This window comes from Drosophila simulans, chromosome 3R, assembly GCF_016746395.2.
Source record: "Drosophila simulans strain w501 chromosome 3R, Prin_Dsim_3.1, whole genome shotgun sequence".
NCBI lineage: Eukaryota > Metazoa > Arthropoda > Insecta > Diptera > Drosophilidae > Drosophila > Drosophila simulans.
This window is the reverse complement of record NC_052523.2, coordinates 12,810,823-12,833,842: the sequence shown is the minus strand read 5'-3', so window position 1 is coordinate 12,833,842 and position 23,020 is coordinate 12,810,823. Positions and strand designations below refer to the sequence as shown.

General features: G+C 41.3%; 8 protein-coding genes across 13 annotated transcripts; 4 read left to right on the top strand and 4 right to left on the bottom strand.

The window, feature by feature from the left end:
* Positions 1-4,700: 4,700 nt before the first annotated feature.
* Positions 4,701-9,487, bottom strand: LOC6728232. Of its 3 annotated transcripts, none has more exons than XM_016176803.3 (2): positions 9,325-9,487; positions 4,701-5,531 (listed from the first exon to the last, which is right to left on the bottom strand). In XM_016176803.3, the coding sequence occupies exon 2, from the start codon at positions 5,520-5,522 to the stop codon at positions 4,767-4,769; it is 756 nt and encodes a 251-aa protein (XP_016034871.1). In that variant the 5' UTR covers positions 5,523-5,531; positions 9,325-9,487; the 3' UTR covers positions 4,701-4,766. The 3 variants fall into 3 exon arrangements, with proteins under 3 accessions (XP_016034871.1, XP_016034872.1, XP_016034870.1); XM_016176804.3 differs by lacking the exon at positions 9,325-9,487 and adding an exon at positions 6,914-7,049; XM_016176802.3 differs by lacking the exon at positions 9,325-9,487 and adding an exon at positions 6,920-7,029.
* Positions 7,485-11,496, top strand: LOC6728231 (mitochondrial dicarboxylate carrier). Of its 2 annotated transcripts, none has more exons than XM_016175243.3 (3): positions 7,485-7,783; positions 10,310-10,732; positions 10,792-11,496. In XM_016175243.3, exons 2-3 carry the CDS (start codon positions 10,332-10,334, stop codon positions 11,231-11,233), a joined length of 843 nt encoding a protein of 280 aa, XP_016034869.1. In that variant the 5' UTR covers positions 7,485-7,783; positions 10,310-10,331; the 3' UTR covers positions 11,234-11,496. The 2 variants fall into 2 exon arrangements, with proteins under 2 accessions (XP_016034869.1, XP_016034868.1); XM_016175242.3 differs by lacking the exon at positions 7,485-7,783 and adding an exon at positions 10,093-10,246.
* A 537-nt stretch (positions 11,497-12,033) lies between these two features.
* On the top strand, positions 12,034-12,865 carry LOC6728230. Its single transcript, XM_002103543.4, has 2 exons — positions 12,034-12,375; positions 12,464-12,865. Exons 1-2 carry the CDS (start codon positions 12,145-12,147, stop codon positions 12,782-12,784), a joined length of 552 nt encoding a protein of 183 aa, XP_002103579.3. The 5' UTR covers positions 12,034-12,144; the 3' UTR covers positions 12,785-12,865.
* On the bottom strand, positions 12,839-14,958 carry LOC6728229 (lipase 3). Its single transcript, XM_002103542.4, has 3 exons — positions 14,151-14,958; positions 13,282-14,001; positions 12,839-13,219 (listed from the first exon to the last, which is right to left on the bottom strand). The coding sequence occupies exons 1-3, from the start codon at positions 14,232-14,234 to the stop codon at positions 12,839-12,841; spliced, it is 1,185 nt and encodes a 394-aa protein (XP_002103578.1). The 5' UTR covers positions 14,235-14,958.
* Positions 14,959-15,108: 150 nt separating this feature from the next.
* Positions 15,109-15,619, top strand: LOC6728228. Its single transcript, XM_002103541.4, has 2 exons — positions 15,109-15,271; positions 15,374-15,619. Exons 1-2 carry the CDS (start codon positions 15,177-15,179, stop codon positions 15,582-15,584), a joined length of 306 nt encoding a protein of 101 aa, XP_002103577.1. The 5' UTR covers positions 15,109-15,176; the 3' UTR covers positions 15,585-15,619.
* On the bottom strand, positions 15,607-20,850 carry LOC6728227 (mucin-5AC). Of its 3 annotated transcripts, none has more exons than XM_016176801.3 (9): positions 20,743-20,850; positions 19,992-20,098; positions 19,356-19,738; positions 18,844-19,272; positions 18,475-18,603; positions 16,969-17,302; positions 16,801-16,892; positions 16,608-16,737; positions 15,607-16,545 (listed from the first exon to the last, which is right to left on the bottom strand). In XM_016176801.3, exons 2-9 carry the CDS (start codon positions 20,077-20,079, stop codon positions 16,427-16,429), a joined length of 1,704 nt encoding a protein of 567 aa, XP_016034866.1. In that variant the 5' UTR covers positions 20,080-20,098; positions 20,743-20,850; the 3' UTR covers positions 15,607-16,426. The 3 variants fall into 3 exon arrangements, with proteins under 3 accessions (XP_016034866.1, XP_016034864.1, XP_016034865.1); XM_016176799.3 differs by having other exon boundaries at positions 18,844-19,239; XM_016176800.3 differs by lacking the exon at positions 18,844-19,272.
* Positions 20,851-20,964: 114 nt separating this feature from the next.
* LOC6728226 (spaetzle-processing enzyme) lies at positions 20,965-22,518 on the top strand. Its single transcript, XM_002103539.4, has 3 exons — positions 20,965-21,270; positions 21,327-21,852; positions 21,983-22,518. The coding sequence occupies exons 1-3, from the start codon at positions 21,123-21,125 to the stop codon at positions 22,398-22,400; spliced, it is 1,092 nt and encodes a 363-aa protein (XP_002103575.2). The 5' UTR covers positions 20,965-21,122; the 3' UTR covers positions 22,401-22,518.
* LOC6728225 (28S ribosomal protein S21, mitochondrial) lies at positions 22,478-22,964 on the bottom strand. The gene is made up of 2 exons (XM_002103538.4): positions 22,716-22,964; positions 22,478-22,656 (listed from the first exon to the last, which is right to left on the bottom strand). Exons 1-2 carry the CDS (start codon positions 22,860-22,862, stop codon positions 22,540-22,542), a joined length of 264 nt encoding a protein of 87 aa, XP_002103574.1. The 5' UTR covers positions 22,863-22,964; the 3' UTR covers positions 22,478-22,539.
* Positions 22,965-23,020: the final 56 nt, after the last annotated feature.

The following is a 23,020-nucleotide window of genomic DNA, read 5'->3' as shown; positions in this document are numbered from 1 at the left end:
CGCGACTTGCCATTTTAGACAGTAAATATTTCGGCCACCTGTGTGAGTGTCTCTGTTTCGTGAGTGTGTGGGTGTTAGTATGTGTGTTTGGGATTCGCTGTATCTGTGAGTTCGCCTGAGGGCGTAACATTTTGGGGTATCCTATGTTTGTATTTGGCTTACACTTAAACAAAATCCCTTTCGAGACACACTTACATTCAATTAAAATGAACATCGTGTAGGAGGATGCATCAACATACTTTAGATTTTCAAGATATTGTTTTTATAAGTTATTATTATAGAAAAAGGTCACAAAGTAAAAATAAAATGAAGCAGCAAACTAAAAAACCATTATATTTTCTACAAAATATACTCAAGTTTTTTGCAGTGTGCCGGATTTAGCTTTGACTGCCACTTTATCTTTGCTGTCGACGCCCTTTGTGCAAGTGTACTTTGTTCAAAATTTACTGCAGCGGCAAAGTTTTCAGCGAAATTACGAGCATAAAGTAGCAGTCAGCAGAAGGTGGCCACTACAATAACGTGCCGTAATTAAAGGTATCCAGCTGAACATAATTTCACCAGAACTTCTTCGCCCACCTATTGGTTATCAAAGGCAGAGAGCTCGTCGCTTCATGCTTATTATATAAGTGGTTGTCCCGGGCAGGCTTCTACCGCGAACTGCTTAAGGATTCCGAGCAGCAAAGGTCAGCAAACACGAGCCTATGATAGGAGAGGCATTTGTCAGTCCCACGGAGATCACATCTGAGGACTACGTGACACTGAATCCGGCGTGCTGCTGGAATTTTGGCTTCTCGGAACGTTCTAGGTGCCGGCTAATCTAGTTTGAAAGTGTATGCAAATTACAATCAATATTCCCGTTCTTGGGTCTTTGAAAACATTCAGCGCAATTGGCCACGTGTTGCTACCATAGATACATAATTCCAAAGGGCAAAAGTGAATTTATATATGGTTTCCGAAAAGTTGTTATTTAAGTACCAGTTAAAGTTTTTATCCTGTGGTTTACCTGCAAGCTAACAATAACTAGTGAGAATTCAAACAGTAAGTTTATAATTGCATAGCATTCTCCGCCAGTTAATCTTAAAATATTATAGTAATGCACAGTGCGGAATCTACTCCCTCATTTCAATTGGCAATGACCAACGACCAGTTGATCTCTTTTCCATGGTCATGTCCAATGCCGAAGGGATCTTTATGGCAGCTGGACAAGCCATAAAACGTATTTCTGCAAATAAAGCAAACGGCAAGGGGATGGGACTTCAATGCAATTTGTTGGTAACGAGCCATCAATGTGGTATCTTTCTATGTTATACTCGGACGCTTTTATGGCACGGAAACGTCCTTGTCTGACTGTGCATATCGAAATTGGTAATTGTTTGTCCCGGTTGATTTGCACCCAGTTCGCTTGGAGCTTTCAATTTGTGCCTCAAACTGTTATAGCGTAGGCGCGAGCACTTAACCTGGCTTAAAGTCACGAAAGTAACACGTTCCCACGCAAAACCAGCCAACCGCATAATCATGGCACAGCCCACATTAGATGGCGCGGTTCCAAAAACCCGCAGGAAAGACAAAGGCAAAAAAAGTGTCAAACAACAATATTTGAGTACGAAAAAGCCCGAGTGCCAAATGTTGCGTATACGCAATGTAATTAATTTGAATGTTTTTCGGTTTAGCAGCCACTTCTGCGGCGATGGCGGTGAAATGCGATTACTGCACCTATAAATTTGTGGTCTAATGAAAGCGGCCAGGTATTGCGGTAACATTCCGGCTGATAATTTAATCTCAATCCTCTCGAAATCGGAAAATTTTTGCACACCACTGCTTTTTGGTGGCAGCGCTTGAATGGAAATTATTAAATTCATTAGCGTTCATTCCGCTTTAAATGTATCTTTAATTGCTTTCCCGGAACTGGAATCGTGGCAAAACGACGGAAGCAAAATGGAAGCAAAACGAGGAAACCCATGAAAAACTTTCTGCATCGGAAGGAGAACGCTCAAAAAAAACAGTTGACAATTCCGTTTGAATGGCACACGACTCAAATGTTCATATTGAATTAGTAAAATTGTATGCATTTTCTGCTGCGTTCTTTTGAACAAGATAAAATTAAATCTGAAATGTGGCCAAAAGACTGCGCTTAAATTTAATTCGACAAAAGTTTTGGCTCTTTTTATAGCAGCCATTTCCAAAAATGTCTTGTCAAGCTTCTTTAAGTTCGTATTAAATTGATTCATAAACTCTTACAAATAACAAAGATTTGGAAAACAAAATATTTGATACAGAGATATTTGATATTTTAGTAACAGAAGTACCGTCTAGCTACAAGCGTCTTTTGGGTTTATTATTTATTGCCCCCAACCCCATTTGTGTTGTCTTTGGCAACTCTTTTAACCAACTTTCTATAATCCTTTTAGAAAAGAGAGTTCGCGACGGCAGAGGCAGCTAAAAGCATCTTCAACTTTCGCCGTTTAAAGCAAAAGTGTGCGTGTGTGTGGTTGTTAAATAAATATTACACATACGCCCTGTGTGGCATCAGCAAACACAAGATGTTGGCAAGAGCGTGGCTGCCGATAATTCAGCGCGCGATACAATGGCGATGAAAATCGGAAGATATGGCATCATATCAAACCCTAAAAAATTTACCCCCCTATTTTCGGCGTTGAGAAGGGTGAATGTTTCCCAGCTTTAATGGAAGTGGAGAGCATGAAGGGCTAAGAATGACGTAGGTGTCTGTGTTCTTCTGGTTGGTCATCGCACTCGAATCGCTGGCCCAATTTTTCAGGCCTGGACCGCACAAATGCGACGTTATTATCATTGATGAAAGGACAGACCGGCGAGCCGAATTTATGTTTATGACGATCCTATGTGAATAAATTATAGCTTGTGCACCATTTTCATTTTTTTTTTTTGCGTTGCGGCTGCTGTCATCAATTCGTACATAAATAAAACGTATACGTATGTGCAGACTGCTGCATATTTGGGCGAGCACTCATTTCCTGCGTGCCCGAAAGTATGCAACAAAAATCGTATGTGGCACTGTCATTAACAGAGACCGGTTCGTTCGTAAAGGGGCGTGTCCTAAGCACTCTCAATGTAACATCCTTTCGTACTTCATGCGAGAATACACTTCCTTTACCCCATCATTATTTTCAGTTCCTTTTTGCCCGCTTGTTGCTATTCCTGCTGAGAAGGACAAACCGGCAATTGGATTTTCCCGGTCTCACAAAACTCAAAAGGGGCACTCTGAGAAAATATTCGCACATCTGTGCATTTCCTGAATAAATAAATTATTTATACAAACATCTAAAATATGTATAAAAATGTTGATTAACTTGTTTTCAAATTGTTACATAGATGAAGAACAAATTTAGGTACAAAACTGTTAAGAAATTTGTTTAAAAATATTATTATAATATTTTAATTTATTAATTTAAAATTGGTAATTGCTTACTATTTTATTTAAATATTACTCCGCAAAGATTTTCTTTCTCTTTTCCATTATATTTTCAGGGGTATTCAAGTAGATATTCGTAAGCTTCCGTTTCGACAGGCGTCGCTTATTCCTTCCTCTTTTGCATTTGCTGAATTTTAAAGCACGTCCTTCGATTGGCTCCGATATCCTGGCGCTCCGCGCCGCGATAACTTTCAATAAGCGACATTCAGCGCTTGGGTGCACAAAAAGCATTTGCGTAATTAATTAAGTCATCTGCTGGGTTTGTTTAGGGGCCATATCTGGAAGATTGTGCGCCACCGCTATATGCAATTCTCCATTTACGCCTGGCTTGGTCCTTCGACAATTTGCGACGTGAATGCCAAATGAGCGAATACGAATTTGTGGCCTCGCCACAGGCTGTAAACACTTGCCGAAAGTGTTTAAAGAAGTACCACAAAAATTACAGGCATTTAAAATAGAATCCCCATTAATCAAGGCCAAGACATTAACTCGTCATCGTGTAAAGCATAAAATATCAAATTTCCTTCTGGACGTTTCCATCAAAGTCTGTCATAAAGTGCTTGGGGATAGGAAAATTTCAAGTAATTAACAAACTGGAAAGCCATTATGCTAGTCGGTAAAACCTAATCCAATTCAGGGGACACAACACAGATATAAATAAATCTTCCTCCGGCTGGACCCCAAAAACTCTTTGCAAAGCGAAGCACATTTCTGGCTTGGACCCAGGCGTAGTTAATCAACTTTTTTTTTGGCTGTATGGTTGGGAAAAATTCAATTGCCCGCTTTTATTGTCGGCAACGTCATTTAGCGTTTATGTGGGCCTACGAGTTTAGGCAAACTTTTCTGACGCTGACTTGGGTTACCGCCGCCTTGAGTCGTTTTTACTGGCTCCTTATTGATCGTGACCAGACATAAATTCATCAATACTTCGCCATTTAGGGTGACATCAACAGATGCTACCAGATAAAGAACGCACAAAGGCCATTTGATTGAACAAGGAGGAGCATTGACCGCCAAAGAAGGATGACTACCTATTACTCACAACGTGATTGAGTCCTTTTAACAAACAGCTTATAGGTTTAAATTTAAATTAATTTTAATTCCGACATCTAGTCTAGGAAACAGAATGACATATTTGCAAAAATATGACAAAAATAATGGTTCCAATTACAAGTCTAGTCGTTTGATTTACTATTTCAAAATTATATACAATTACTTTGTATTCCGCCGCAATAAGAAACCTTTGACTGGCTATGTTTGGAATATACAAAAAATGGCTTTATTAAAATTCATACAATTATTTGAGCTTATGCATCCTTTAGACCTTGACCCCAATTTCGCCGGGTGCAAAGACCTTGACGTTGCGATCGTTAACCTTGTAGAGCACCTCCTTGCGTGTCTCCTCGCAGGCATAGTTTCCTTCGTCCAGGACGCGTTCGATTAGCAGCTTGCCATCGACCTCACGGAAGACACCGCTCTTCAAACGCAACACCTGGATGCGCACATGACCGAGCTTGGCCACATTGTTGTCCGTCAGCTGGTAGATGTCGCTGTTGCTGAGCTTGGTGATCACAGTCAGCTTTTCGCGCTCCTTGGCTAGCGCAGCCAGGTCCTGGCAAAACTGCTGAACCTGCAGCTTACTTGCTCCCAAATTGAACAATATGGACAGATTGTCGATCAGAACCGTATAGGAGTTGCGATTGTCATAGTTGCTGTCCACCTGGGCGCGAATATCCTCTACTAGCTGCTCGGTTAATGTCTGACCCTCGGTATTTGTTAGCCATTTGGAAGCCAATCCCTCGCCAGCCATGTCGCTCAGAACATCGATAACACCCAGGGTTTTCCCCTGGAAAATGTTCGTATTATAGCCCAATCTCATGCCAGCATTGAAATAATGCTGGTAGTGATGCTGCAGACAGACGAGCAGGGTTCCAGCATTTGAGATGCGCAATCTCTGACCCAAAACGCAGCTGATCAGAAAGCTGCCATCCACATTGGACTCCTCGCTGATGTGGATAAATCCTGGCAATTTCTGCTCATTGAGTCCACAGGCTAGCAGGACTGAGGTGGCCATTGTTTCGATCTGAAATAACATAAAAAGAACAGTCATGAGTCAATTTGCAAATGTCATTTGTGGAGTTCAATTAATTACAAGTAAGTGCGCAGAATTTTGGTTGTTTTTTTTCATTCGGGTCAGGTCACGTGGCGACCGAGCCAATGAGGTTAAAAACACTTGAGCGGGGCCAACAACTTGAAATTTATTGGCCAAAATCGGGGAGGGAAAATGAATAAGGAGGGAATTTCCATCTTGTCACTTCATCATTTCTGTCAGCGGCACACGTGGCACACAGTGTACTTAATACACAAAGAGAGAGTAAATAAACCAAGAGTAATAAATTATTAAGCATTTATATTGGGGGAAAGCAGATTTTGTTCATTATTTATAGTCTAGGTGTCACTGTCTTTCTAGCTTTTACTATTAATTGACAATATTTAGTTTAGTTTACTTTATCTAAAAATAAAATAAAATACACTTTTATGTTGGGCTGGGTAACCTAAAATGTACTTATAAATTTGGATTGATAATTTAAAAATTAAAAAAAAAAATTTTTTTTAATTATTATTTCCCAAACAGGAGATTGAACCCGCGTTTTTAGAAATGAAATTGGTATTTAAGATGGGCAATACCTCCCCTGAGCCAAAATATCGTTTTGAGAAGCGCTGCCAAATGTCCAGTTAGACTCCAAAGCTCTTAAAACTCCTATGATAGGTGAAAAGCTTTCCGACAAAGCTTTATGAAGCTATTTTTAAGAGTTCTTTTTCATTGTATTTAATCAAAATTTAACACTAGGGATAGAGTTGCTAAAATAGCTGGGAGATACAAATTAGTGTTAATGGCGGGACATGCACTGAAAACGTGCGAGAAAATATTTAAATAAGAATTAAGCACTATGGTAATACAAGTTGGAGAAAATATTTGCGGATTCATTCTCGCTATGGACTCTTATCACGGCCAAGATTACCGTCTAGGCAACAGATTTTCCGCTTCGAAGCGTTAACTGCTCAAAGTGCAGGCAAACAAAAACATTCTAATTAAACCTTGACTTAAAAGTGCATTACACAAGCAATCGATTTAATTAGGCACCAAATAATAATGTTTCGTTAATTAGGGTCCAATGATTAATGGGTTTTGGCAGGCGCACGCTCGGATTTTCTTGAAATTACATAAATGTTTTCTGAATGGAAAATTTGAGTCATTTGCACATGGCATTTTCATGACTATTACCCCATGACCATATGGGAAATGCGCCATTGAATGGATACCAGATATTAGCAAAGCTCACAATTACACCGTAATTCCCGAGTGTTATGATTTCTTATGCCAAAAGATACCATCATCGTAGCACTCGCACACACACATACAAAGTTTGGTGAGTGATTGCGTTGTCAATAAAAAGCTCTCACCAGTACCAGTTGTTTAATGTTGACGCTCGACTCAATGGGTGTACCGCTCGCGTACCGCTTTCTCCCGCTCTCGCTCTCTCTCGCAGTGTCGCCCCGCTGACCGCCAACCACTGACTAACCAAGTCGATCCCGCTCCGGCGTCGAGAATCAAGTCCCCGTATCCCGGTGACAGTCCCAGTGCCAAAACACTTCCGAATTGCCCGCCTTGACCGCGCGATAAAGAGCAGACCTCTCATTCGAGTTCAGAGCGCATGGGGACACTCAAAAAATAATATATTTTGAATAAAAAATATTCTTTAAAATAACTTTGTATTTCATTGATATTACTTTTTTTTAATTATCGTATTTTTACCATTAGCAATATTAAAAATCTTTGAACAATACTTATGCAGCAACTTAATAGATCAATCAAAGAATTAGGAATCTTTTAAACTGCAAATCAAATCACAAGATTTAAAAAAAGTCTCCAAAAAATTGTATTCCATTTCTAATATCGCTTTGAAACACTATTTTTTGAGTGTACGGTCGACTTTTGCCGGCAGTTGTGTGGGATCTGGCGCGCTGACGCTGCGCGGCGATCAGTCCGCTTTCGGTGCTCAAGCGTTGCGTTTCGTTTGCCTCCAGCAGCAGCAGCAAGGCCCCTGTCCAATCCCATTACCCGAATCCCAGACCAGTTTGTGTGGACAACGATGACGTGCTGAGGTCGCTCTCTCTCTCTTTCCCTCTCACTCTCTATCTGGCTCTCCCTCTCCAACGCGCTCTCCTGGTGTGCCAAAAAAAAAAATTATAAACCTATTAAATAGTTTTCTTCGCGGAAAGCAGACAACCAACGACACCCGGAAAACCAGAGGCAGCGTTTTCTTGTTCAAGGTAAATATGCCATCAGCTGTGCCCAGAATTCCCCTCCTATTTTTTTTTTTTTTGCTTCATTAGCAGTTTAGCAATTGCAATTGCAGTGACAGTTTTATTATTCAATTTGCAAGGCAAACATGCGGCTTCAAAATGGGCAAACACCCGTAGAGATAGTGTTTCAGACGGATTATGTTAGTGAATTATCACGCGATGTTTCGTGCCCCGAAAGGTTATAGAACGATTCCAATAGTCTGTCCCAAATCAGCTGTTCATTGGTAGTAAAATCCATTATCAACTAATCTTTTTTGGGGGCTCGGTTAAGCGCGAAAACAACTTAAAATGCCCAGTGATCATGTGATATTCGTTATTAATTCGACTTTGACCACTCACTGCCACTCATTTTTATATTCAGATAAAATTCAGACGAAAAAAGAAACGAAACAAAAGTGAAAATAAAATAAAACGAGAAGAGAATAGATTTTTTTCTGCATATAATTTATGAAGCAATCGACGCACGTGGATGTTCCCAAACAAAAATAGTAATTGAATAAATAAATAATGGCGGGCTGTTGGGAAACATATAGAATCTAACACAACACATGCCAGCAATAATGTGGTGCACCGGGATTTCGATCGATAGTAAACATGTTATCTATCTATAAACACGCCCCGGTAACCGGGTCCACTTGATAAGGCAGGCCCAACAAACAGGCCTATAAAGATTGGTACTACTCCCGGGTCTCGGGTGTATAAATGATTGCAAAACAATCGAGCGAAAGGGCTATTGGCCGATATGGATACCAATACCCATTTGTAACCGAATATCCTATGCCCTTGACTTTCATTATAAGCCGTCAATTCAATAATACCATTACAGAACAGTATGGTATGAAATTGGTAGCAGAACTACATTTTTATATCGACTAATAACTGAAATAGATAATCGCTTAGCTAAATACATTAAGATTTGAACATACATAGAATCAATTGTTTAGTGTTTAATATTAAAAAGTAAGGGCAAAGGCCTTGGACGATTATGCGATTATATAAGATCTGAGTTTCATAAGATAAGGATCACACGAATTTTTCACATAATATTTAATTTATAACAATCAAACGAAATCCAACGATTTTTTAAGATATGAATTTTCTTATAACTTCAAGGTTATATCATAGACAATTCATTCTGAAAATGTGTGTTCGTTAAAGGTGATTCATTCGCGAAGAATTCAAAAACATTTTTAAAGTTACTGAAGCGCAAGTCACTTAATTCTGTAAATAAGCTCATTTTGCAAGTAAGAGTATAGAAAACAGATAGTCGAACTTGCTCTACAATCGATTCATTTCGTTGGTCCGAATTCCACGTTACCTCACTCTGAATATATAAGATCATGACCAATATGTTGGCAATAGTTGCAAAAAATTATAAACAAAATGTAAACAAAACTCGAGACGTTTATAAACAGATTAAATTAGAGAAATTGCAGATTGACGCTGCCCGGCAATGACGACTTGTTGCTCAAGTTGGTGGGCAGCCAAAACTGGGCTTAATTACTCACCCGTGGATTTGGAGGACTGGCGGGCTTAGATTTCAATTCACTGGTGGCAAGGGATTCACTTTTTCGGTTTAGTTTACGAAACAAATATACAATTTTGACATGAAAAACATGTTATAGGTGCTAGTATGACCATAAATTCGAGGCGATCAGCTGTCTGAAAACAGGTCCGAAAACAGTGCTGTAAAGCGCAGCAAGACCACTGTTATGTACTAGCAGAATGCTATCAGCGTGCCAAGGCAAACAAAAATACATGGTCGTATTCAAAGGGGACAAATATTTATTTTAAAACTATTAACAAATTCATTAAGATGCTCTAAAAATAACCGGAAGAAACGATTTATTCTAATCGAATCATTTTGGTTCATATGAATTAACTTAGTTACTCATGCTTCTGCTGCCTAAGTAATGTCTTCACTTCCATGATTGTTTTTGTAGAAAAATGTTTTTTGGCTACATATTTTTTTTAATGAGCTTAAAATGTTTTTTTTGCGTTTTTGGTTAATTATTTACAAATTTAAAGCCATTGCCAGGTGAGTTATGCCCTACCTCATTAAATATAAACAAACAGTTTTTTAGAAAGGACTTAAAATTGAAAGGAGGAGTTATTTACATTTTTCAAGTAGTTATTCATTCAACCTTAAAATGTATAGAATCAAAACATGATTTTGAACTAGAATAATTATTGACCAACTACCCCATTGTAAACATTTTCGGCTACGCCCCAGACAACAGTTATCAATATTTAACCGCCGAAAGCTTTCAAGCTAAGCTTTTGCGCAACCGCCCAGATGTTTTAGCTGTGGGTCCTTCAATTCCGTCAGTTCTTTATAGCCCCACCGGCATGACATAACACAGCCGACCCACTGAAAATGCCGCCCATCGCAAAAGATACGACTTAGCCGCCCTATTACATTTGCAATAGGTATAGGAAATCATACTAATTTGGCATCCAAATAACATTCTTATATCATTTACCACCTTCTAGCTAAAGATAACTAACACGCAAAATGGCCCACCAAGAGAGAAAATCGATGTGGTTCTTTGGCGGATTGGCGAGCGTAGGTGCAGCCATGGTGACCCATCCACTCGACCTCATCAAGGTCACGCTGCAGACGCAACAGGGTCACCTGTCGGTGGCCCAGTTGATCCCTAAACTCGCCCGCGAACAGGGAGTACTCGTCTTCTACAACGGCCTCTCCGCCTCCGTGTTGCGCCAATTGACATACTCCACTGCGAGATTCGGGGTGTACGAGGCCGGAAAGGAGTACGTCAATACGGACACCTTTGGCGGCAAGGTGGCCCTGGCAGGTGCATCCGGTCTCGTCGGAGGAATCGTGGGAACTCCGGCTGACATGGTCAACGTGCGCATGCAAAACGACGTAAAACTGCCGCCGCAACAACGACGCAAGTATGTGAAAATTTATTTAATCCTTTAAATAGTAAATCGCTTACTGACTTCTATTTCAGCTACAATAATGCCTTTGACGGACTGCTTAGGGTCTACCGCCAGGAAGGATTCAAGCGACTCTTCTCTGGCGCCACCACAGCGACTGCCCGTGGCATCCTGATGACGATTGGCCAAATTGCATTTTATGACCAGACGAAGATCTACCTGCTGGCCACGCCGTATTTCCAAGACAACCTGGTCACGCACTTCACCGCCTCCCTGGTGGCCGGAACGATAGCCACCACTCTCACCCAGCCGTTGGATGTGCTGAAGACGCGCTCGATGAACGCGAAGCCCGGAGAATTCAATGGCCTGTGGGACATCGTGAAGCATACGGCGAAGCTGGGTCCCCTCGGCTTCTTCAAGGGCTATGTGCCAGCATTTGTGCGCCTGGGTCCACACACGATCATCACCTTCGTGTTCCTGGAGCAACTGCGTCTCAAGTTTGGCACATTGAACTAGCCGCGATGCTAATCGATACCCTAACTAGGCAATAATTCTCCTTGGCTGGCTGGCAGATTCCCTTGAGCAATGCAACATTCCAGCAGCAATTCGTTCACCGTGTAGAACATAACTTAGCTTTAGCCCGTTCCAGTTGTTAACCAAGATGCTTTTATGCTAGCAAAATATTTGTTGTTAAGCGTTTGATGGACGCTATCCCGAAATATATAATTTTTGATAAAATACAGAAATGTATTCATTTACCATGAATATTAATGCTTAAATAGTATCGATTTCTTCGCATATTGAACAAACTTTAAGTTAAGAGCAATTATACAGAAGGTAGAATATTAAATATATTCTGTACTCATTGTTGTGGGCATAATGGGTAAAGGTTGACTCAATCGTACTCCATCGTCATTGTCGTGCTATTATTAATTATATATATTTTGTTAACAATGGCTTAGCATTTGTTTGTTGTTGCTTTATGTGTAAAGACAGTCAAAAAATAAAAAAAGGACAAATGGTTTCTTTGAAGTGTATTTTTTATAAACAAATAAATGAAAATCGAAAAAGTCATCCCAAGATGTAAAAAGTATTAAAATTAGGTTCTCAGAATTTAGAACACAGTACGATTTTTTTCTTATAAAATCAGCTAAAAGAAAATGTAGGGTACTAGTTATTTCATAGTAGTACCGTCCTTAAAGTGGAGTCAATCGTATATGTCGTGATGTGGGCAATTAAATAGAACTGTGCAATAGCTTAATAAAACAAAGGGATCGCGTTTCGATATTAGTAAACCATTTCTGGGAATAACCAAAACAGTTTCGTTTCCGGTACAAGCTTTAATTTTAACTGCTAGCGATCATCTATCTAAATCCTTATAAACCAATGACAGCGAATGAACAGTCATCAGTCGTCAACGTATCGTAATGGGCTCCTCTTTATGTCCCGTCTCTTATGTGGCGGTCTTGGCAATTATCCTCCTAACCAGTAATATTGGTGTCCAGGCTAAAAGGACGATCAGGATCCAGAAATTGGAAAAGGTGACTGAGGATACCTCATTTCTGCGCAGTCGTCTGCGAATCGCGGAGTCTGAGGAAAATGAGTTGAAAGTCAGCGGACATCTCGAACTGAAGCACCGTCTCGACAATGATTGGATGGTACGTAGTTTATATTATATTATATTTATATTTTATATAATTTTATATATATAATTTTATATTTATATTATCATTATTCCTTCAACAGGTTATTCTCAAGGTTTTAAGATCCCCGGATGGCGAGGGAGACTACGAGAAGGTTTTGACATTCGAGATGCAGCTTTGCGACTTTATGAAGAGCTACTACAAGGATATCTTTTACGAACGGATTAAGGAATACTCGAATGCCCCGCATCCCAGCAGCTGTCCTTTGCCCAAGGAACGCTATGTGCTAGAGGACTATCCCTTCAATGTCAAGCTGCTCAAAAAGCTGATGAGTCCGGGTTTCTATCGCATAAAGTATACCCTTAAGAATGAGGAGTCTAAAATATTATCGTATGTTCTGGAGATGGAGTTGGAGGAGAACTAATCAATCCCGAAGTTTGCTAGCTCAAATGTTCCATTTATTGCCTGAAAAATAAATCTATTCGTAGGATCGCATCTGCTTCAAGACCTCGTCGTACACGTATTTCCTGGCCTCAGTGCCCCAAATGAAATCCAGATGGGCCCATTTCTCGAACGGCACCAGGTAGTCCAGCGCCATGTTGGGCAGTTCGTCTCTCAACTTGCGGACATCGCTCACGTCGCACATCCAGTCATTGGCTCCGTAGTACAATAGAACCGGAGCCTTGGCATTCTTTAGCTTGTAATCCGGAGGGAAGTAGGTGCCGTACTCATACGGATTACGGAGAGCGGTGTAGTCGAATTTACGGAACTTTCCGGAGTTGTATTCCTGACAGAAGTGCAGGTTCTGGTTCACGGATGCGCCAGCCGGAGACGTGGCCTTGATGTGCTCAAGGAGTTCCTGAACAAATGGAGAACATCATTAAAAGTTACATGGAACTGGAGCCATCTCCAAATACTTACGTAGTCCAGCTGATCGGTATCGTAGCCTCCAATCAGGAAGATCTCGTTGGCGCACATGTCGGCATAGGGTGAAGTGGCCTGGCACATCTCGATGCCTAAATCCTGCTTGAACTTGTTGCTGGGCATGAACTCCATGGATCCGCAGACCTCCACAATGGCATTGGGCTGGCCCAAAATGGGGGCAAAGGCGCGGGTCAAGGGGCTCTTCATGTTGCCCATATAGGCGGCGGGTCCCAGAAGGTGGGCGGACTTGATCTTGTCATTGTACTCGGGTCTCTCGGACACCATCACCAGATAGACAGTCGTGCCTTGGGAGTGGCCCACATATTGCACCTGTTGCTGTCCAGTCTTCGCCAAGACGTAATCAATCATTGCCGGAACGTCGTACATGCCGATCTCGTTCCAGCTGAAGTTCCAGAAGATCTGCCAGTAAGTGGGCCAGTACTTGTGCGCCTTGGAATAGGTGTTGCCTCGGGCGTTGCCCATCCATACATCGTAGCCGGCATCGGCCAGCATGTAGGCCAGGGATCGCTCTGGACCCATGAGCACCCAATCGGATGAGGAGCTCAGCATGCCGTGCATGAGGAAGGCCACCGGTCGATTGGGAGAGTCACCCGTTTTGGGGGAATACGGAATGCGGTGCATGGTCAGGATGTAGTTGTCACTGGTGACCACTTCGTGGCGCTCCATTGGGTAGCCATCGTCCACAATGCGCTCACCCTGCAAAACAATGAAATTGATGCTTATTTAATTCTTAAGTAAAATGCAATTAAGTGGTTTGAATCTTTTAAAAGAAAAACCAAATAATATATAACAAATATGTCTTATTAAATTGTTCTCAAATACTTAACTAAATGAGTGTTACTTACGCAATCAGAAATAGGCCGAGATCCGGCCAAAACCAGGCCCAATCCGACCAGTAAAATGGTCACTTTTAACGCTCCTCTTGTCATCGCAGTACTATGATCCGTGTGGTTCGGGATCCCAGCTTTTATAGCACCTTGACCACTATCTATCCATTGATAGTCTCAAACAATCAGATTTATTGGCAAGCGCGTACGAAGACCCCCAAGAAATCAGTTAAATATATATATGAGAGATAGATACACCTGGCCTAATCAGCTTCTTGTTTAGATTGAAATCGCGGGTCTCAAATTTACAATCTAAAGAAGCCCAAACCCCCCACGCAAAAAGTCTGATTTTCTTATCGATTTCCAATTATTTTGGTACCCCTTACTTTAAAAAGTCAAGAGTATATATTATCGTTAAAGATTAATAAATGAAGTTATACTGACTTAAAGCCATTTTGTTTCAAGACAAATGCATTTTAAGAGCCCTTTTATTAAATCACCAATGGAATTATTACAAATTATTACTATAATATTAATAACAATAAGCCACTCGTAACTTCGGCAACTTTAATATTTGAGAAGAGGGTATTCTGCAGCTCGATCTTTTTAATTTGGCATATCATTTTTATTATTATTTGCAAATACGTAATTCGTTAAAGATAACTGTTAAAAATAGAAAGTGCGATTGCAAATGAAAACAATAAAATGGCTGAAATCACGCCAGCAACATGTTGCTAGTGCCGTCGGCAACATGCAGCAGCAACATGTGCGCACTTTAATCCTTATATGGCCCAGTTAGCACTTTATCCCCACTTTGTAGCCGGGACATCAAAATCAGGGCTTGTGTGATATCGATTTATAGAGGCCACACATGATTGGTCTGCCGATGGCGTATAATACACGTATCTGCCGAACCGGCTGCCCCTGACGACGTGACCATAACATTAGCAATCTTGGCCCGCAGGCATATTACCATATCGCACTTATGACAGTCCGAGCCATAATTCAGTCTCGAGTGGAGCTCATTTTCAAAGGATTTCCAAAATGAAACACCAACAAGTTACGGTGGACTATTGGACCATGTTTAAGACATCGGGAATGTGTCTTTTACTGGCCATTTGCGGATTTGTACTTCTGAAGTAAGGACATTAACTAAGCTATTTATTTCTAAATATTTAATGTTCAAATTTGTAATGTGATCATATTACCTGGTACCTCATAGTAACAATTATTTCTTGTAGAATGGTGCAGACCATTTTCTGGCTACCCGGACACCTGAAGAAGAACCAGCAGCGCCTGGAGGAACTGGCCAAAATCTATGCCAAGGATATTAGCGAGGAAGAGAGGGCCGAGATCGAGAAACTGTTCAACAGTAAGGAGCCGCTGACTGAAGAACGAATCAACCAGTTGCTCGACAAGCCAGAGACTTCAGAGCCCAAAAAGGAGCAATAGTTAAATAAATGGATTTTCCACATGTTTTATATATATATATATATATTTATGTATATTGAGTGTATAATCGATAATTTGTTGATACAGGTTCTAGTTCTTACTTGCATATCGTATATGTAACTCGCAACACAATCAATCGTTTAACCAATCCATCAATAATGCCTGTAACGCTCAATTATTCAGGGGGGACAACATATAGAATAATAACTATTCACGAAAGTCGCTCGTCTGTGAAGCGGTTACAAGTTATAACCATATTAGCTACTGATATAGGCGGACTCAGAGCCCTTTCCTGCTTCAAATCGGTCGTTCCACCTGGCGGCCCATCGATTTTGCCAGCGACCTCGACATCTCAACCTCTGAATGTATCTAACTAACAAACTCATATCAAATATAAGCAAGTGCGCCAATTCGTATGCATACTATGGACATATACATATAGATAGTCTACATTAATTTTAAAAGCTCAAAGGGGCGCAAGTCTCTCTCATCAGTTGTGTCTTTTGGTTTTTTGGTTTGGTTCGGTTACTTTTGATTTGATTTTCTTATCGTACCGTAAGTGTATCTGCATCTGCCGCCGACTCCGCCTGACCACAAAATATCACTTGAGTATCTTTTGCTATATTACACGTAGGCTAATCCGTTAACGAAGGTGAAAGGTGCCAATCGATCGGATGAACTTAGTTAGGTCGAGTTGGATCGAGGATCCGAGAGAGCGCCTCCCCAGAGTAGCGCCGATCAGTGGGTATATGCTTGCCATTTAGCTGATGCGGATTATGCGGGTTAACATATATATATTTATAGGGGTTTCTATTAATCTGAGATGGCCGCCCAATGTGTCTCTATTGGCTGGGGGCGTGTATTGGAAGCCTGTAGAATGGGTTGGCCAGATTAACCCGCGCCGCCGGCAGAAACTCCGGATGTTCGGTCAGGGTGTCCGACAATGCGCTCAGCAGAACTCCTGGAATAATTAAAAGATACAAATGAATTTAAGCCTTTTCATAGGTAATACTCGTTACTTACTCAAAACCTTCTTTTGCAAGTCGATGGGTATGACACCCATGTTACCCTCGCGCTCTAGAAATTCCGTCAGCTTCTGCAGCTCCATTTGGGCCTCATCGGAGCCATGCGAAAGCGATTGAGCAAACATTACCTGCGAAAAAAGGCAGCAATTATTGAATATTTATGTTTGAGTGACTTAGCCTTAGTGTAATACCTTTGCCAGTTTGTACAGGATCTCCTCCAGGGAGTATTCATTGTACAAGTACTCGACAATCTTGGCCCGACCCTCATCATAGTCATTTAAATCTGTTGGTGAAACAAAATGTTTGTTAGGATACGTTGCTATCTCTATATAAGATGTCGTTTATGATCCCAATCCCACCTTGCTGTGCCTCGCTGTCCAAAACTTTGAGTTTATTCCAGAAGGTGAAGCTATCGAAGTTCTTCGCGGGCAGGACTCCTGCGGCGCCTCGCTCGATTCCTGATTCCGAACCCGATTCGTGCACTTCTGGGAATGGCTTTTCTGTGGTTGTGGTGGTGCTTGTTGTCGTTGTGGTCGTAGTGGATGCTGGGGTCGTGGTAATGGCGGGACTGTGGCGCTTTAACTGATTCTGGCGAACCTCCTCGGGGAAAATTCGATTGGCATAGGACCGCTGTAAGAACTCTATGCCCAGCCGAATGTCCTGCAGGAACTTCAGGGCGCTCTCCCGAGTGATCTACAAAAAAGTATTGATGTGAGTGCCTATTCATTTTTCTTAAGAAGTTGAATAGTACTTTTAAGCTGAAAAATATTTTATAAATAGTTTGATAAGCGCCGAAGATTTTATATTTTTAGAATAATTTATTTCAGCTTCCGAACTAAGTATTAAGAACCAAGCCATTTCATAGTAAATTCTGATAGTCATAAAAAAAAAAAGAGTAAATTTAACAACCAAACCGGTTGACTAAATATAACTCATTTATAACGACGCTGTTCATTTACGCCACAGCGTTGTAGTATTTCAAATACTATTCCGGCTAATCTTTAACGTAAACAAACAAATGTTACACAAAAATAATGTAGTATTACTAACCCGTTTGATATCTAAAAATAAGCGTTCAGGCGCAAGCTCAATGAGGCATATGAATGCTATTAAAGTTGCCTCTATGAATTTTCACAAAAATATTGCCATATTACTAACTCAATAAAAGCTCCCACTTAAGAAGGTAAAACAATAGAAAAAAACTTATCGCTGATTGTTTCGCCAGTGGGAATTGTTTAGCAAACCGAATATAAAAGCTTTTGCTTTAGCGTTGGGAAATCAGTTCACCGCCAGCAATCAAACAGCAAAGTTCTACAAAGCCAAGCGATAAAAATAATAAGCGAAATTATGCAGCCAGATATGGAAGCTCCTAAACAGGAAAATCGTAAATTTGGCCTCTGTGGCCTGCGTAAGGATCCCCAGGAAAACCATGAGCATCATGGACACCACGGACACCATTGGCATCATGGACATCATGGATTTCATGGTTACCATGGCCACCACGGACATCATGAACATCATGGTCATCATGGACACTATTGGCACCATTTCGGACATCGCTGGAATCACCCAGCATACCAACACCATCATGGTGCTCCTCCATTTGGCTGCCATCATCATCGCAACCGCGGGCCGCCAATATATTTTGGACCCACCCTCATAAAGAGCAATGGATTCAGCCATTATTATTATGATGCAATGAAAGACTAAATGAACGAAATTGCACCCAAAAAAACAGATGCCAAAAAACTTAATGCTGAAATCAAACTACAATATATATAAATAAAAAAGTTATTTGACGTGATCTCATTTTGAGAAGTAATTTATATAAATTTTGAAAATAAAATTAAAAGTAATAAACTTACCACTTTGCCCTCAACCAGTTCTTCGACGGCTTTTACCACAGCTGTTTCATCTCCAGTCCAAAAAATATACTGGGCCATGTCGAACGAGGAGTACTGGCCATTCGGACTACGCAACAAGCTCTTGGCGGTCTGGAAAAAAAAAAAAAAATCGGATGAGTTCATAGACGAGATCTTAAATATAATGCACGGTCATAAAGAAAGTCTGCCAATTTTTTGTGAACTATGGATATTTCGCCAGTGGCTGCCAATCATTTCAATTTTGTAGCTGTCTGCTCGTCTAATAGTAATAATTTGTATTTGAGTTGCCAATTATTTGTATGGAATTCAGTCCAAATGTTGTGTAATCAATCTGATTCAAGTTATAAGAACCTTGGCCGTTATCTTTGGCGTGCTGGATCTTCGCTCCGTGGTTCGGGCCACCACGTCGAAGACAATGTCTCCGATGGTCTCCTTGTTGGACTCATGGTGATTCTGTTTGGATTTGGGCGGATTCAGGGCGGTCAGTTCGGTTTCGGCAACTTCGCCGACGGGATCTACCGCTTCCACTGGTTCTCCGGCCACATCTGGAGCGGTTTCCGTTTCCGGTTCCGCTTGTTTGGCTTCCGGTTCCTGTTCGGCTGGTGATTGGGAATCCCCCTCTGGCTCGCTTTCAGATGGAGGAGCTGCCGTCGTTGTCGTGGTAGTGGTCGTGGTGCTTGTGGTGGTAGTCGTTGGTAGCACCTCTGGATTTTGGCCAAAAGCTAGACGAGCCGCCCCGTAAAATGCCTGTTGATTTTTGGGTGGTTTCGTAGATATACACTTGGATTTTGCAAAAGAGGAGTTTGGAGTTTACCAAGCGCTCTAGACTGGGATTCTCGGTTGGATTGGGGCTGGCCACTTACCTTCGCATGGGCCGTCGGCTCCACTACGGTTTTGATCTGCGTTTTTGGCTCCTCCAGTTGGGATCTTTCGCCCTCCTCTTTGGACGTCGCCGTAGTGGTGGTGGCCGACGTGCTTGTGGTTGTAGTGGTGGAAATCAGAGGCGTCGCCACCTCCAACTGCCTCTCCAAGTCGGGCATAATATTCGCATTTGGTTGTGCACCTGGCTCGGGAACAGCGGCCACCTCCTCGACGCTCTCCTTGGTCGTAGTGGTGGTGCGGGCGGTACTTCCGTCCTGCTGACGCTTGGCCATCACCGCTCCCGGTTCATTCCGCAGCTGGTCCAGTTCACTAACATCGTCCTCGATTTGGGGGAAAGTCGTATCACTGCTGCGCTTGGAAGGATCTAATTTGGGAAATGGTTAGTAATCCAAACGAGCGAGTTAAGCGATCCTACACTATCACATTAATTAATATATGAATAAATAAAAGTATCAAATTTAATTGGAGTTTAAGAACTGATACAATTTATTTGTAGCTGCACTGGCATAGAATCCTCGGCATTCCGCTTCCAAATCTCAGTTGGTATAAATGCAAATTAGCTTTGGAGAGCGGAATGTATAAGGGTCAAGAGATGTGGGGGAGTTTTGGCTACTCACTGTAGATGTAGGGCAACAAAGCCGGATATGCCTGGGTCATGCAGATGCTGGCCAAAAGAAGGATGGCCAACAGATTCCTCGTCGCCATGATGTTCAAGCCAAATAGACTGAAAGTGACACAATACGCAATTCATTTGATTAGGGCCCAAGATTCGATTGAGCCACATTCGAAGCACAAACACAAAAATATAAAGGAAGAGCAAAAAGGAAGCACAAAAACAAGCGCACACACACACACACGCAACAAGAGAGTGAGAGCGAGACAGGGGGGAGAAAGCAGGCACACATACATACATATGCAAATCACGCTAAAAATAACACACGAAATCGATAAGACAACAACAAAGGCAGGCACAGTAAAGCAGTGGAGAATAATAAAAACGCCAAGAAGCAGGGAACACAAATTACATGCCAGCTTTGATGCGAATGCGAAACACACACACACAGGCACACACCGCAAGCTCACACGCACAGGGGCGCAAGTGTAAATTGAGTAAATTGGCCGCATGAGCGAATTATCGATGCATTCGGGGAACACTTAAGCACGTTTGGGGATCCATTGAACTAAAGGGCCACCGGAGAATAGCTCAAGTATCTGCACTTGCTACTTTCACACACCTACACACACACACAAACAATGCCTATTATCGAGTAAAAAAATTAACTTTATAGAAAGCACAAAAGTATGATTCGGTTTCTTATACTATAAATCACTTCTTCAAAAATCGACCTAACTTGTAACTTGTTTTACCTCTCAGATTGCTAGATTACGTGAAAAGGAAAACGCGTTTGCTGCGTTCGAGGAAAGAAAGTATTCTAAGCCGTATACCGTTAGAACACTGCAGCCACATAACTAAAAGCTCACTTTTTTCTCTCCTGCCGCAAAAAGCTAGCTAAGTGATTCTCGCAAAGAGAGAAAAGGACTCAGGCCGCCGTTATTATTTGAAATTCTTTATAAAGCTCAACAGCAAATTTCTAACCGGAAACAGTTTTCTACATCCGAAACTATGTTTTAATAATGATATTTATAAATAGTTCCGTAATATTTAAGAGCTCTGTCGCTACAAGCATACTTTTTTCTTTTGATGAGCAATTGAGTTGATTACAAATTGAATAAAACTACTCAGAAGAATGTTAGAAATAAGAATAAATAGCTTCGAAAGCAACAGTCTTAAACAGTTGTACTTGAAACATTCGTGGATCAACATGTTCTTCGGACTTATAGGATACTTTTTGCTTATGCTGCAAATAATTCTTGTGCCTTATTCAAATGGTGCAGGTAACGCTCAGCCTTTATAGACTTTTTACGTACTATAAAATCTATCCTCCTTTCAGGATGTCAATTCGAATGCGTGAATCAGAATAAGTGTCACGGGATCAGAAAAAAAAATATGGTAGGTCTTGGACGATGTGGCATCAATAAAGTGTGCTGCCCCAAGGGGGAAACGTATCTGCCACACAATACTTGTGGACAATCAAGAATAAAATCTACGATGGGCAAAATACCGGCGCTGAATGAGTTTCCCTGGATGGCCATGCTGTTATATGGAAATAAAAACAATTTGTCCGAGAAGCTGGTACCAAAATGTGGTGGATCCCTAATAAACAACTGGTACGTCCTGACCGCAGCGCACTGCGTGGATAAACCATTTATGGAGAATGAATTTGTTCTCAAGAATGTGAGACTGGGTGAACATAACACGTCCACAAATCCCGATCGGACTATTGTGAATGGAATAAGTCAGTACGCTCCTGATTATATGGAAATTGAAGTGGACCAAATTTTATCGCATGCAAACTTCAACGTGGGATGGCATATGATAAACGACATAGCACTCGTGCGACTTAAGTTTCCTGTGGGGTGAGTAATGAATCTGTGATCGAAATAGAAGTAGGATATGAATTGATCCCTCAGGTCCATTTGCACCATTAGAGACTATTAAAATTTGATTCTGTATACTGAAATAATATATCTTTATATCTTCCTATAGCTATACGAGAGCCATCCAGCCTATTTGCATTCCGACACCCCAAAAAGTTTTGGCGCATAAGCGCAAGTTTCAAACAGCCGGCTGGCCAGAAATGGAACCAGGAATTTCCAGTGAAGTACTGTTGCGCAGCTTCATCGCGGAACGGCATCCAGATGTGTGCAGCAGAACAAATTACGACTTTAATTTCGAAAGTCAGATATGTGCAGGTGGTCTGGATGGGAATCGCACCAGTCCCGGCGATTCCGGGGGACCCTTAATGGAGACCGTGATAAGTGGGAATGTCGCAATCACTTATGCAGCCGGCATAATCTCCTACGGACAGAAAACTTACATGCCAGAATTTCACACAAACAATTTATTCTTTTGGGAATGGATTAACTCGAAAATTCGAAGTGCATTTATCGACAGCTATCAATAATTGCAATTAATTGGTTTTCATTTTACAATACTCAACGTGAAGACTCTCGGATTTTCCTGATTAATCTTAAATTGTTATAAGGTTATTAGAAAATAAGCAATTTATTAAATTCCTACATTTTATTGCCACAAAAACTAGTTTAACTGCATCCAGGAAACGGTTCGGCGCGATTTTTGCGCAGTACGAACTGAATTTTTCGGTTCATGTCCTCGTTGTAAATGGCTTTGCATTTCTCAAAGTTGATACGACGACGAACCTAAAAAATAGTCCAAGTCACTAAATAATAATCAATAGTTAAGTTATTTAAAGTCGAACCTGATACGGCTTTTCGTAGAATCGCGTGCGGCGAAATTGGTCGAGCAGTTCTTCTTTTCCCAGCACGCGATTTAACAGACGACACGCCTCCTCCACATTATTGTTTTGCACAAGAACGGTGCGGGCCAGAAACTGCACGTGTCTCATTCCGGATAGGTAGTTTTATTTTATAAAGTTTTCCAAATGTTTATTAAATAATCAGCGTTCAAAACAGTGTGACCATTTGCAGGAATGCAAAACAGCTGAGGATTATCACTAACCAGGGCTAACGATTGCTAATAAGAATCGTGGACTCAGATTACTTT